Raw genomic sequence first — 16,282 nt, 5'->3', positions numbered from 1 at the left:
TTAATATTTATTACATTATTAATTGAATTAAAATAAAGAATTATTTTCAAATATAGAAAAATGAATCAAAATATTTACAAGTAATAGCAAAATATCACAACCTATCTGCGATAGATTGTAATAAATCACGATAGAGTACTACTTGTGTCTATCTATGTTATGATAGACATAGTAGTCTATCATGGTCTATCGCAGATAGATTGTGGTATTTTGCTATTATTTATAAATATTTTCAAACATTTGTTATTTAAAATAATTTCTCTTAAATAAACTCGATAATGTTGAAACCTTAATAAAATAAATAAATTAAACAAAATAAACCAGTGATATTTGACCCAATTTTGAGTTGGAACCATTGTAAAGTGAGAAATTGAACGATTCTACCTTTTAGATGCTCCAATTTAACATATTTGACTAAGTTTAAATGTATAAAGTAGTGACCAAAATAAATTTAGTTCAATATCAATTGATATGTGCTGTCTGAATTTTTGAGGTCCTAAGTTCCATCTATATTAAACTTGTTTAGGAGTTGAAATGTAACGGATTTATAGCCCACGTTTGGATTTACCGTTTTCAGTCCAATCTTCTTCACCACCATTTTCATGTTTCATCGTTCTATTCTGATACCGGTTTTGACATTATATCATAATCTCAATTTTCAGTAAATCTGATTTCATTTCAAAATGATTCCTACCGACTAATAAGTCTATTTAATGAGATGATGATGAAGTGAGATTTGGCTCAAACTAGAAACAAAAACCCACACCCCATGGCGCCAGCATTGGCTTATCTATTTTTTGCCATTTTGGTGGCAATGGGATCCTTCTCTCCGAACTCGCCGTCGATAGCTGCCGCTGCCGCCACAAGCTACGGTAGTTCTTATTCTCCGCCGCTGCCACGCCCTCTCTTATTCCGTCACGACCACAGCTCTCTCCCACCGTCAACAGTAACGAGGGATTATCCGGTGAAACCCTTCCGCCGTGTGAATGCTGAGGGTAAAGATAAGTGTACTAAAGCACCCAGAAATGGAAATAAATATGCAAAGCCGAACAAGGATCCTTGGCCGAAGTGCCCCGTTCCCAAATCGCCACCGCCTCCATTCTAGCTCTGCAACAATTTATTAGAGGTTTTAGATAAAAGGCGATACTGATGAAAAAACAAAAAAAAGAAAAACCCTATTCTTGAAGGAAGAAGATAGAGAAAAATTTAAGATTTTAATTTAGAACTGGAAATTTGTAACAAACAAATTATGCATAACGTAATTTTAACTTTTGATTATATTTGTTGGGAAGTCTTTCTATTATAATTGTAAATCACATTCGTTGTACATTATTTCATGTGTACCATGATTTTACATATTTTGAAATAATAAATAATTGAATTTAATGTTGTCGTTATGATAAATTTATACTCGATTTCACAATGTTCAATTTTTTATTATTATTTTTTAAAAAGATATTTTTAATTTTAATGGAAAAGTTCAAGTTATTTGATTAAAAATGTTCGATATCTTCTGAAATAATTTAGGGTCTTACATTGTTTTAATTTCATAATTTTATAGTTGATTACAATATGTGCCACGTTTCTACAATGAAATAGTTGAATTATTTTAAGTTGTGTTCAAAATGTAAGCCTAAATATTAAATTTTGGTTTGAAGAAGAATTTTAATTGTAACTCATAATTGGACTTTTATATATATATATATATATGTACATATATATATATATATATATACATACACATATATATATTGCTTTTAGAATTTCAATCAAGTTTAAAAAAAAAAAAGATTTGTCATCGATAATAAATGACAATTTCTTTATGTTTTGTTGAATGCTATATAATCATATAAGCAATATTAGATTTGGAAAATTGTAATTCAAATTGAACCAAAATTTGTACTGTTGACTTTACTCCAAATTTCAAAATATAATTTATTTATAAAAGTTTAGTGTTTTATTTTAGTATGTGTTTATTGTTATTATGACATTTACATCGTCAATTCATCATATTTATTTATTTATTTATTTTTAATATGATTGATAATATTATTTCTTTCCACATTTTAAATGTCAATTTTATTTAGAAAGGATTAGTAATATCTGAGATAGAATTCAAACTTTGACATGTATAACGGTAATGTTGCAGACTTTTATGTTTGGTTTGCAAGAAATCTGTAAATTGTGTACTATTTAGAAACGATCAAACTATATTTTATTTCACGTGGATGTGCATTAGTTGCACAATATATTAGAATCTGTTATTTTATTAGTATAGTTATTCAAACATGCCTTTTTTTATTATTTAGTGATTTTGTAAATATATTTAGTTGGCATAGGAATTTTCCTAATCTCAATCATTAAAAAAAAAAAAAAACAAAAAACAAAAAAAACAACCAATGATTAGAGGGGATTTTCAAAAATAGAAAAATAAGCAAAACAATTTACACAAAATAGCAAAATTTTAATATTCTTTTATAGAGACTGATAGAAGTCTATCAATATCTGTCCGTAATAGAGACTGGTAGAAGTTTATAAGTGATAGAAACTAATAGAAGTTTATAACTGTCTATTAGTGTTTTTTTTTTTTAATTTCTATAAATAGTTTGACATTTTTTTTATCAGTGAAAATTTTCCTTAATTAAATTTCAATAACAAAATAGGGGTAAATTTGTCTATCTCGTTCTTTGTTATATTTTGGCATCATGATCCTCGATATGCGCTTGCATGTTACCCAATACTCGACCGACACGGTTTTCATTTATGTTTTCATATCTTGCATGATTGGTTGGACTTCGAGTTTCTTTCGTTTCGATTTTCATATATTTTTTTTTATTTCGATCCGTCTAGAGTTTTGAGTAGGATAATGCATGAAGGTGGAAAATCAAATCAAATTCTCGATAATCGACCATCTAGTCACACGTAATGTAGTGAGTAAGGGACACAATGTAGCATGTATTGGGTATCGAGCAATCAGGTATCATGCATCGTGTATCGATTTTTTATTTACCCCCATTTTTTGTTATTCTGTGCAATATGGCTAGACAATTCAAGATTCCTCCCCATGATCGTTTCCTAGGCCAAGCGACTAGCATATCCTTTCACATTGGGACGACTAACAAGATAGTGAAAGAGAAACTTACTCCCACTAAGCTTGCCCTCTTCAGGAAGATGGTATTTGGGCGATTCGTGGACATGGACATTATTTTCAACAGTCCATTGGTCCATTACATTCTGTTGAGGGAGGTTGAAGACGATAGGAAGGATGCAATGACATTTAATTTGAATGGTATGGTTGTAACATTCACAAAAGAAGACTTCCTATTGGTGACGGGATTGTGGCGGTCACTGCATAGTAGGTGCTTCAAGAATGATTTTGTGGGAGACATTCATATTGATACCTTAGAGACAGTGTACAAAGAGATGGAGTTTGAGAATGACATGGATGCTATGAAGATGACATTGGTCTATTACACTGAATTGGGTATGATGGGAAGGGAGAAGACGAAGGCCAATGTCGACAAGACCTTATTAATTGATGTGGAGGATTTAGATTACTTCAATTCCTTGGATTGGAGAAATGTGTTATGGGAGAGGAAGTTACTTGGACTACAAAGAGGATTTAGTGGTAAGGCAAAGAACTACTAAAAAAGGTCCAAGCACAATAAGAATTATATTGTCAAGTACAACCTATCGGGGTTTCCTCATGCATTTTAGGTAATATTCATTAATTGGTCATACGAGATCTACTCATTGTAGTGTCAAAGTCACTTACTACTTTTGCTTGTCTTATAATTGTTTATGAATTATGGTAGGTGTGGGCATATGAGATCATTTCAACAGTTGTCGAAAAAATTGCAACCTGACTGAATGGACATGTTGTACCTCGATTCCTAAAGAATGAGTGTACATACTCAATGGCAACTAAAAAAATCGTGCGAGACATGTTTAGGTCCACTGAGGTTACTTTATTACATCACAATTTACTTGGATTTAATGTGAATGTCACATATAACTAACAAATTGTTTGTTGTTTTGTACAAACAAGGATCATACACACACCATTGATCATGTTCAATAGGGAGAGGCAGTATAAGGACACTAGACTCGATGAACAACCCATATACGAGCACATTGATGTCAAAATGAGCTTTTCAGAGACACATGGATCACGTCATGATGTGGATGCTCATAGTAACTCCAGTGAATACGAGAGTCATGGATATCAGTTTCACGAGACAGAACTCCAAGAGTATCAGTTTTATAAGCTCCCTATCGACGAAAGCAAGATTCACCCTCCTCATAACGAGTCTCACGAGTTCCTTACTGACGAACATGTGCCCCCAACTACAATCCATTTTGAGCCCATGAGGGGTGTGGGCATTCGCACATCACTCCGTGACATACACCAAAGAGTGACTATGATGGACCGTAAATAGGACGATGTACAATTAGGCTTGAAAGATGTGAAATCTGACTTGAGTGTCCTTCAGACCGACATATAAACAATCACCAGCCTATTGTGGTCATTGTGTCGGGTGCGTAATACCATCTTAAACTTATTCTAATGTAAATCTATATCATGTTGTGTTTGACATAAAATACTTGGTAAATGATATAGAGTTTAAGCATGGAGTCCACCGAGACCATTGACCCCATTCCTTCACATTCCACTAAGTCCCGTGACCCAACCACTCCATCAGCCACCGAGTCCCGTGACCCTATTGCTCCACCTACCACTAGTCCCGGGACCCCATTCCTCCACTTACCACTAAGTCCCCTGACCCCATTCCTCCACCTTCCATCGAGTCCCATGACCTCATTTTTCCACCTTCCACTGAGTTCCAGGACCTCATTCCTTTATCTACCACCGAGACCAATGACCTCATTCCTCCATTTTCCACTAAGTCATATGTGAAAGAATCTACCACTCTCCCTCATCCCCAATTACCTGCCACTTCTCTTGCTATGTTGCTTCCCAATGTACCAGTCTTCCCCCCATTGACCCTACCACATCCTCAGTTGCTTCCACCATAAACATTGAAGAAGTTCATAATTAAAGGTGAGCCCAAGGTGAAGGGTGAGCCAATGGTAAAGGGCGAGGGTGAGCCCGACCGTGAGGTGAAGGACAAGCCTATGAAGGGTAGGGGGAACAGAGACGGACAAGTAGGAAGAGAAAGTAAACACAAGCGTACACCTCTCCAGTTGACATCGTAAGGGCGACAGGAAAAAAGCATAAATATATTCAGTTCGGTCAACATTCAACTGACATCGTCCCCTACGACCCGACACATGCTATTCTAGAGGACTAGATAAATGAGTTCATATTCTGGTTGACCAGCATGGATATGAGTTCTCACTAGCCAGGTAATGAAGTCCTATTCAAGAGGAATTACACAATGAAAAAGTTGTTCCGGGAGCTAACACATGATAGTAATTTGGTTGAGAACGACGTAAGTTAACATCTCTTCTTATATTTGTATGCTTGTTAGTTACTATTCCCATTCTTTGACTTAACTTGCAAACTACAGGTTCTTGATTCTTTATTCAAGTTTCTCCAATGGAAGTTTATTAGTCGGCTGGAGATATGTGCTCATCGGTTCATGACATTGCCACATGGCATATTGGTATGTATTTTAAAGGGTTTAAATTTTAATGTACATTTTTGCATAATTGATATACACTTGAACCTATTGTTATCTATTTTGCAGAGTTACTTGAACTTCAAGGATCAAATAGCTTGTTCCAGGCCATACGTGGGAAAACAAAAGGAGAAGCTACTAAAGTATTGGGCAAAGAGCAGAAGTCGGTCGATTAGGTGCTCAGATTAGTACTTGATCATCAGCCTAGATGGGCAGATGTCGATTACATCTATAATCCAATCAACTACAAGCAACATTGGATTATGTTAATGGTGGACATGAACATCGGGCGTATCCTTTGCTATGACTCACTCCCCAAGTATATCACATTGAAGGATCTGATAACATTCTTGGCACCCCGATGCTTCACTCTCCCTTCACTGGCACAATTCTGTGGCGTATATGATGCAAAGCATGACCTTGCACCTAGTCCTTAGAAGTTTAGTCATGTCAATACAGGCACACTACAGAGGAATACACTAGACAGTGGGATATTCTGTCTCAAGTACTTTGAGTACTTAGTGACCAGGTCGAGTATGCAGAGCTTACGAAAGGATAAGATGCATGATTTTAGGTTGCAGTATGGCACCGAGTTGTGGGCAGATCAATTTTTTTTTTATTATTAGGAACTCTCTACATAAATTTTGACATTATTTTTAAATCTATACCATCTATGTAAATTTTGACATTATTTGTAAATTGGAGAAAATATTTTGACATTATTTGTAAATCAAACCGAATACAAACTGTATCAAGTATCGAGTAACAGACACCGAGTATATAGTAACATGCATCAAGTATCAAGTATTATGCACCAAGTATTGTCGAGTGGTATGCACCGAGTGTATCGAGTACTGTAATTAAGTTAATGTTTATCGAGTATTGTCGAGTAACGTGTAACACGTATTAAGTTTCAAGTGACAAGGATCAAGTAATAGATAATGTGTATCGAGTATTTATCAAACGTCATTTCATTACAACCTGAACAATCTATATATACAGAGTAATAAATTATCAAGTATTTGAGTTTGGAAGTTTGTTGGTTCCCATACATCGTCCTTGCCCGTTTGTTGAGTTTCAACGTATCAAGTGTTTTATTACACTTTTGTCTGTTATGTCTCGGTTGGCCACACCGTCCACATTTCTTTAATGTGGCATGTTCTACAGTAGATGATATCCTATTTACCCTTCGTCTACAAAGTTGTACCACTCTTTTCGGTGGGAATATTTTTACCTCGGTATACCCTGGTGGCTTTTTCCATTCGAATACATGACCAGGTGGGTTTATTGATTCTGCAGATGCTAGTTTTAGAGAATCAACACTATACAATCTGTTGCATAGAGCAAACGAGTTGATATTGCGCTCTCTAGCTGCAGTAATAGCGTGCGAATACGGAATCTCCAATCACTGAAATTGCTTGCAACTACATTCTCGAGTGTTAAGGTTGACTATACCATCTAATCCAACGTCCTTGGCATGAAATCTATAACAATCGATTAGATTTACTCGATATCGTCTAACTTTGTCACACTCAACCCATTATTTCTTATGCATACATTAAGTGTATCGATATACTATTAGACCACATTGTTTGCCACTCATGAAACAAACCTTGAAGTAGACCACTTATATATTCTAACAACGAAGGTATTGGCAACACTCTTGCTTCTTTGGTAATAGCATTGAAGCAATCGATACTATTACTGGTCATGTTATCATATCGGTTTCCAGACTGGTAACAGCGTGCCCATCGCTGAATATCAACATCCTTTAAATATCTAGCAAGCGAGTCATTCTTATACTTCATTATTTGGACCCTAACGCTTGAACTCTGATTCTCGATACATTCTACAAGCTTCGTGAAACAATTTTCCAACAGACTCGTCTTTGAAGTATTTCTCCACGTTCCTTTTCAAATGGAAGGTACAAAGTCCATGGTAAGAATTAGGGAATATGATATCTATGACATTAGCTATACTTGGTCCACGGTCTGAGACGAATATGAGGTTAGTGCATTCTTCAATTATTTTTTTCAGGTTCGTCAGGGCTCGGTCATTCTCACTATCAACAATTGCATATGCTAGTGGGTACAATTGGTTATTACTGTCCATTGCAATGCCAACTATCATTGTTTCCTTATACTTACCCTTTAAAGAAATGCCATCTACAATGATCACAGGTCAAAAACTCTTGATACCTCTTAAACTCGCACCTAGTGCCATGTACACGTATTCAAAATATTTTGATTCTTCAAGCTCGATCTCAAATACAATTAAAGGATTTTCTATCTTCAAAGCCTGACCATATGCATGCAATATGACTTATGATTCCTTTCACGTCCCCATTGCAAAAGCAAAAGCAGTTTCTCTCACACGCCATGCCTTGTCATAACTAATATTGACACCGTACTGATTTCGCATATCCTCAATAATATGGTGCAGTTTGTCCCCCTACCAATTCTGAACTTGTCCTTGATTTGGTGACTAATAACGAATGCGCTGGCTTTCCTTTGGTCATGATTCAATACGTCAATCAAGCATGTGTGATTAGGCATGCATTTTGTGATCTTCAAAATATCATATCTGTCCATTTTAATTGCTCGAACGACCCACTTACAAGTCTGGTGTAAAACACCAAACACTATAAAATTTTTTGTTTTATTTTTTAACCCACAACTCAAAGTTGTTCTTAACCTCATCTTCATATCATTCTTACTGAATAAAATTTGACCTTCTTAAACGGTATCGACCAACCCTATAGACGACTGTGGTTGCATGATCAAGGCCCTTGTTCTGGCATTATTACAAGATGGCACATTGGTCAGATTTTGGCGAGGCAATCTCCCAAAAAAATGGGCAAAATCATTTGACAAAATTGGACTTGGTTGTTCTTCATTCACAATAGAAGGACCACTCCCTAAAAAACACCTTGGTTGGGTGTTCTTCATTCACATCAAAAGGATTACTCCCTAAAACAATCAGAGTCGTCTATTTTTCATTCCTAACCTCTTTTTCTTCTATCATCACATTCTCATTTACATGTATCCCAACATCTTGTATTATCAAATTCGGATGCAATACATTCGCTATATTAACGTCGATGTTGTCATTTTCCAGTGAGACACCCGATGGACAAAACTCATGGTCATTGACATCACCTCCACACATGGGTTGGTCTGATCTCTCTGGGTAATAAGATGTTGCCCTGTGATGAATTTCTTCGATTTCCTCAAGACTTATAAATACCTGCGGTTTAGTACCTTCATACTCTGAGAGGAGAAATTTAACATTAGCATCGTTCGTTAAGCATACTGGAGGAGAATCAATATCCATCATATATGTCACCCTCATTATAATCTTGAACTCTGTCGAACTAGCTTGCATGATATCATATACAAGACTTACCAGCTCATTATATATGAATGTGCTTGGAACTAGCAAATCCTTCAAAACGGCCTCCAGTATAGCGTTCTTCTATGTCATCCAATATACCACCATAACATAAGAATATATACTTCTCCATCCTTCAAGAAAAACAATATAGAAAGTGAGTAGTTAGGAAAATAGGTAACTGTTAAATACTCGTTATACTCGCTACTCAACGCTCAATGCTCGTCACTCGATACTCAGTCTTCTCAACTCGATATTTATTGTTTTATAGCTCTCTCCCCTCATGCTCGCTCTACTGGGAGCTACTGGCATGTTTCAGTGCGCCAAACTTACACTCACTCGTTCTTTTTACTACATTCATAGGTTTCGTACATCGTCAGAAAAGTAAAAAAAAAAAAAAATTGAGCAAGAAAAAACACATTTAATTACTTGAGGTGTAAGACAATATAGTGAAATGATCTCAATGCCTTTATAACTTGATCTCCGTCAAGAAACCATGTTTTTTTAAGGGAAAATGATCCTGATTTTCGCTTTTTTGTTTCAATTCTGTTTATCCTTAGTTCATAAAAAAAATTACTTAACATTGTAAGAAATTGATTTGAAAGAATCATGTATATTATCAGAAAATTTTCTAATTTATGTATGTTCGCACATGAGCATTAACTATAGAGTAGGTTCCGACGACACGAAGAATTCAAAAGAATCGAGAATAAAGTAATCGAGTATTATGTATGACGTGGATAAGATCGAGTATACACGTGTCGATTGCAGTCGTATCGAGTGACCATGAAGCTGGGTATCGACTCATTATGCATCGAGGAACTAGTGACGAGCCATCAGGTAACGATTGATGGGCCATGAGGATCGAGTAAATCCGTATTGGCAGGCACGTAGGGTGCATCTCAGGGGTGAATCAATAAAATCACATGCTTATGACATAAGCAGGAGGCCACTTTCCATTACTTTCTCTATATGTGACCATTTTTCATTTGGGCCTCCCAAATGAGGTCATCCGTACAAAAAAACCCTGGAAACTCCACAAAAGAAAATCCTAACTAAGAAATATATCAACTTTCTTTCTCTTAAAACTCATACTTTATTATATAATACCACAATAGCCCCTGGTCTTGTCTTGGCAGATAAACCCAATATTGATAAAGCCTAAACGGCTCAAAATGCTAGTAAACAAAGTGAAATAGGGCTAGCCCACGACAATAATGAAATTTGATCAAACAACATCTCTACATGCCCAGATCATGGATTTAAGCAGGGGAATACGTATCTAACAAATCACATCTAGCCTAAGGGTTCGTTTGGATCGCAGACATTATTTATGGGTATAGATATTAATATCTAAGATTTGAATGTTTGGGTTTTAAGTGTCTGGGATAATTAATGTTATGTGTTTGGATGTGTAGGACAATTAATATCTGAAAGTTAAATATATATGTTCAATTTACCAATTTTGTATATAGAAACGAAAATTAACTAATTACTTAGTTAAATACAAGAGACCAATTATTATAGTCATCAAATAAATGTAGAATTATTTAATCAATAAAAATAAAAATAAATGAATATTTTTATATTAAATATTTATTAAACATAATTAATTAATTTAAATTAATTACTATAAATAATTAAATTATTATAAATTAATTAGAATATTGATCATCAACATAATAATAATAATTTATTTTAAATAGGTTAGATAGCATAAAATATTAATCGTAAAAATATTAGTTAGAATTTATTAAGTCTAATTGATATATTTCTATTTAATAATTAATTAAAATTAGTAATAATGAGTAATTGATAATAATTTATTAATTAATTAAACTATATGTTTACCGGTCCTTTTTCAGATATAAAAATTCCACACTATTGTAGGGTATTAAAAAACACATATGTTTTGAAGTTCCTTACATAATAATATCCTAAATTTTAAAAATTGAAATTCTGTAAAATAAATAAAGATATTAAATGTCGGTCTAAAATCCTATGAAAGCTGATATCATTAGCGACCTCAGCGACCTTCCACAAGTTGCAGATAACCTGATATCATGCCTAGAGGCTACCCCAAACCAATTGGATGCTGAGGGAGGAATTTCCTCCGAAGACCACAACGCAGCGATAGAACCAAATTTGGAAGTTCTATTTGACGAAATAGTATTGGATACTAATGCTTTGAGCATGGCTAATACTAATGCAAAGAAAGATAGTTCCAACTTTGAAGATCAATTGGTTAAATGGCTCAGGGAGAAAATTTTATGCGTCATTCCAATATCCCCTCAGAATTACTCATATACTGATCCCCAGAGGATTAACCAGGGGACTTTGAATTGCAAATGAAGATCCTTTCCTGGAATGTTAGAGGTCTGGAATCTTTTGGCATAGTCTAGATTTTGTAATCATTATTGAAGCCAAGTTTGCTGCTATCAACCATGAATTATGGACCTACCACAAGAAGATAGCAGAGAGACTCAGTGTGCTCATGGATGATTGGTAATCTTGATTGGAGAGATATATCTGTTCAACAAGCGCAAAATCTCATTCTGACTCGAACTCATAGGAAAGAAAATTTATGGATGGAATCAAATATGCAGTATTTACAGATAAAAGTAAGTCTTGGATAACAATCAACAACGCATTAGAATGCCCTTGTTGACGATCCTTTACTCCGACAACATCTTGAAACTATTGAGAAACAATGGTAAATTAGGTCTCAGAGAATTCAATTCCCATTCTCAATCCATTCACTGATCAAGAATTATATGGCAATATGAAGCATATGGGCAATAAGAAAACACCAGGCCCTAGTGGTTTCTCAAAGGAGTTTTTTTCTTTTTTAAAAAAAATACTGGCACATTTTTAAAAGCGATATCAAGTATTTGTTCCAAGATTTTTTCTCGAAAAATATCATGAACAAGGCCGTTAACGCTGCATACATAACCCTCATTCCCAAGAAGATACATTGCCAAAGTGTTAAGGATTACAAGCCTATAAGCCTAACTACCAATATTTACAAAATCTTGGCAAAAATCCTTGCTGAGAGGTTAAAGAATGTTCTTCCTTCAACTATTACTATGCAACAAGCAGCTTTTGTTTTTGGTAGATAGATATTTGATCCTATTTTAATTTTCAACGAAATTGTTGATCACTGGAGGAGCAGCAAACAAAAAGGGTTAATCATCAAACTCGACATCAGGAAGCCTACAATAAAGTACATTGGAATTTTCTGCTATCGATTCTAAAACTCAAAGGTTCCCATGAACATAGATCAAATGGATTGGTGCATGCATTTCTACAGACAACTACCAAAACCTCATTAATGGCAAACCCGGAGGTCTCATTCAGGCTAAAAGGCGGTCCGCCAAGGAGATCCTTTATCTCCATTCCTAGCCTTCTCAATGAAGCTCAACATAAGAATCTTATACATGGTTAAGCTTCATGACAATCAGCTACAGATCACTCATTTACTATTTGCTGATGATCTTCTTCTCTTCTCTGTTGCTGACACACAAAAGTTGAGGATCTTTGCTACAATTCGAACGAACATCCGATCTAAAGATTAATAGAAGCAAGTCCTCAATCTCGAGTATTAATGTCGATCAATCCTTTATGGCTCAAGCTGAATCAATATGGGGTTGCACCAGCTCTCCTCTACCCATCCATTAACTTGGTCTGCATTTGGGAGGGAATCCCAAGTCCTATTTCTTCTAGACTCCCGTACTTGACAACATTGAAAGGAAACTTGAAAGCTGGAAATACTCGTACATTTCTAAATGTGGCAGACTCACTTTAGTCCAAGTAGTGCTAAGTAATCTACGTACTTATTATCTATCCATATACAAAGCTCCTATCTCCATTTGCAAGTGTATCGAAAAGATGATGTGCGACTTCTTTTGAGAAGGATCCAAAAAGAATGGCAGCTTCCATTTGATTAGATGGGATTATATTACTCTCCCCAAAGAAAGAGGTGGCTTGGGTCTTGACAAAGTTAAAACTACTAACATAACCCTTCTATGCAAATTGATCAGCTCTAAATATGTCTCTACTTCCCTGGATAAGATCCTCACAAACTGTACTTTGAACAGCTCTAAATCTCCTTGGTTTCATACTGCCAAGCAATAAAATCTTATCAGCAACCACATTCAGTGGACAGTAAAGAATGGTAGTAGTAGTACCTTATTCTGGTTTCATAACTAGACCCCTCATGGTTCTTTATACAACAAAGCTCCCCGATTTTATGCCCTTACAAGCAATCCGTGTTGGGGTTGGTGTCCTATCTCGTGGTTCTCATAATTTGTAATCTGTATATGAATTATTTATTTAATAAAATAATTAGTTATTTTATTGGATATTTAGATTGCATTAATTCAATCCAATAAATTAAAATCCGAAGTTATTTTATGTAACTTAAACATGTATGTGGTTGACATACATATAGATCATGTTTAAGTAATAACTTAATTGGTTTGTAGTATATGGACAAGGTTAAGTGTCTTATTCTAGTGACACTACGGATATGACTTACTTTGTAATTGTTAAAAAAGTTGTATAAAGTGTTACAAACGATGTGATCTAATCATTCATGTGGAGACACGCAAGTAGGGGTATCATAAACAAAGAGTTTGTAGAAGATCGGACCGCAAAATGATTATTCTAACACCATTAATTGAAGAAGAGATTAATATTTCACAAGATGACCATAGGTGACTCGACCTTAATCTTGAGTGAGTTATGTGAAGGAATGGAATTCCCGTTGCCGAAGCGAATGATCGCCTTTGTATCTGTGTATTTGATTTTGGAACTTGTTAAAATAGAGAAGAACGGTATGATAAACATTAAAACTAAGCATGCTAGTACATAGAGGAAAGGGAAAGAGAGAACACTTACCCTTAAGGAAAAACAGTCTTCACGTATATCTCTTCTAGTGATCACGAACAGGGAACTTCCTCAATAACACTTCTTCCACGAACACAGCAATATAAGTGCTTCTCTTGGACACTACCATCAAGCATTCCTCACTACTCTCAAGGTAAGAATCAAGGTAGGGTTGTGGGATTTCCTTGTTAATTTCGGGTGAGGGAGAAGGAAAATATTTTTTGGAGAGTTTCAGAAAAAGATGCACACTGAATTCTCAATTCTGTTTTTCACATATGAACTAACTTTTTTTTTTTCCTCTATCAATTGTCCTGTATATGCGAGATAGTGGGAGTTATTTCCATAACTCCCTCGGAGATATTTTATTTTTTAATTTTAATTATATTAAAATCAATATAACTAAAACAAACCATATATTATATCATATATAATATAACCAATAGTTTATACTATATCATATATAATATAAACTAACTTTATATTCTCTCATATAACCTATAGTTTTAATATGAATCATATTCATATTGATTTTAATCTATAGTTTTTATGGGCGTGGTAGCTAAATGATAGGCGGATGTGTTAGACGATAAGGCATCAACGCTAAATGATGGAGATAAATGATGGGCGTGGTAGCTATACGATAGACTATGCGCGAGATTGTTGAGAGTGAGATCGTTTACTAAACGATTGAGCTACACAATTAGATTTAAAATTTGATAATATTTTCAATGTAGGTTACTAAATTATATATCAATGGAAGCAACAAAATTGACAAACAGTTATTAGATTTATCTCGAGGTCTATAACAAGAAGAAACATGCTACAAAGGGTACATTGTTAATGAATTTAGATTTCGTATCAAGGATGGTGATGATTTAAGAAAAACACAAAATAGTGGGATAGTAATGAGAGGAACTGATGATCAAGAGTACTTTGGCGTATTGCCTGATATTATTGAATTGCAATATATGGGTGGAAACAAGGTCGTTTTGTTTAAATGCAAATGGTGGAATATCAACGGTCTTGGTAAAGGAATTAGAATTGATTATCATGGACTAACTAGTGTGAATATAATGTACACATTGGCTACAAATAAGCCATTTGTATTAGCATGCCAATCTGAACAAGTTTTTTACCTTGAAGATAGAAGAAACCCGATTTGGTATTTTGTGATTATTACAATATCCCTTTGCATAGATGAAGATTGTAAAGAAGAAGATGACGAAGAAGACATAAATAGAGCAATTTAATTCTTAATTTTTTTGTCTATCATTTCTGTTAGGTAATCTCTTTTTAACTTTATAATATATGTCTCTTATTTCTTAAACTAATACTCAATTTTTATTATGTTATTTATCTAACTTGTTTTTTTCCAACAAGTTCATTATTTATGTAAAGGATGAAAAAAGTAAGAAGCAGATTCAACAACAATAATAGTATAGATAGTCACGAGAATACTACAATTGCATCTACATCTAACCAAATAGTTGAAGGTTAACAATCTTCAACAAAATCTAAAGTTGGTTTAGAAGCTTCATCATCGTTTACAGGAGAAATTAGATCAACTACTAGTCATGAAAATTTTCTTAATAGAGGTAATATGTTTTTTATAATATATATTATTTGTTTTTGATTTGTTAGTAACTTACTTCTTTTCTTTCTTTTTACTTTAGAATCTTCTTTTAGAGTAAGAAAAGTACGTGGTCCCACACGTAATCTCAAACTAGTTAAACTACCTCATGAGATTAGATTTGAAGAATAATGGAGGAAGAAACGACTCGTTGGAGATAATGTTGATGTCTTTAAAAGTCGAGCACCATCTTAGCTAGACAAGTCAACTTTACTTCTTTACAAGTAAAAAGTTCGAGAGATATTGATACAACAACAAAAAGGAAACTATTTGAACTTAAATTGGTATGTGAAAAAATAATATTTTTTCCCCCTTTAATTTACTTCCTAAATAATTAGATTACAACTACCATTTTTTTTTTTTTTTGTAGGAACAATTTAAAATTGAAGGTCATGAAGCTTTAGTATTGCTTCAAATTCACCGATCATATAATACCTAGAGAGACAGTCTAAAGAAAAAATGGTTGTACAAACATGATACAGTTGCAGAAGCTTTAGTAAATATTCCACCAAGAATTACAATAGAAGATGCAAAATATCTTTCAAAGTTGTGGAAGTCAACTGAATATCAGATTGTATTCTAATATCTTTTTCTTGTACATAAAAAAAATTGTACTTATTGTTATTTTTTTTTATTGATGCTCATACTCTACTTTTAAATTACAGGAGATGTGTGAAAAAAAACCAAAAGAGCCGTTCTAAATTGAATGTACATCACACATGTGGTTCACAAA

General features: G+C 34.3%; 1 protein-coding gene across 1 annotated transcript; it reads left to right on the top strand.

The window, feature by feature from the left end:
* Positions 1-3,036: 3,036 nt before the first annotated feature.
* On the top strand, positions 3,037-3,648 carry LOC120076213 (uncharacterized). The gene has a single exon (XM_039029979.1). It carries the CDS (start codon positions 3,037-3,039, stop codon positions 3,646-3,648), a length of 612 nt encoding a protein of 203 aa, XP_038885907.1.
* The last annotated feature ends 12,634 nt before the right edge of the window (positions 3,649-16,282 follow it).

This window comes from Benincasa hispida, chromosome 4, assembly GCF_027475165.1.
Source record: "Benincasa hispida cultivar pf3 chromosome 4, pf3_genome.v1.1, whole genome shotgun sequence".
NCBI lineage: Eukaryota > Viridiplantae > Streptophyta > Magnoliopsida > Cucurbitales > Cucurbitaceae > Benincasa > Benincasa hispida.
Note: the sequence above shows the minus strand (reverse complement) of the source record. Positions and strands in the feature narration are given on the sequence as shown.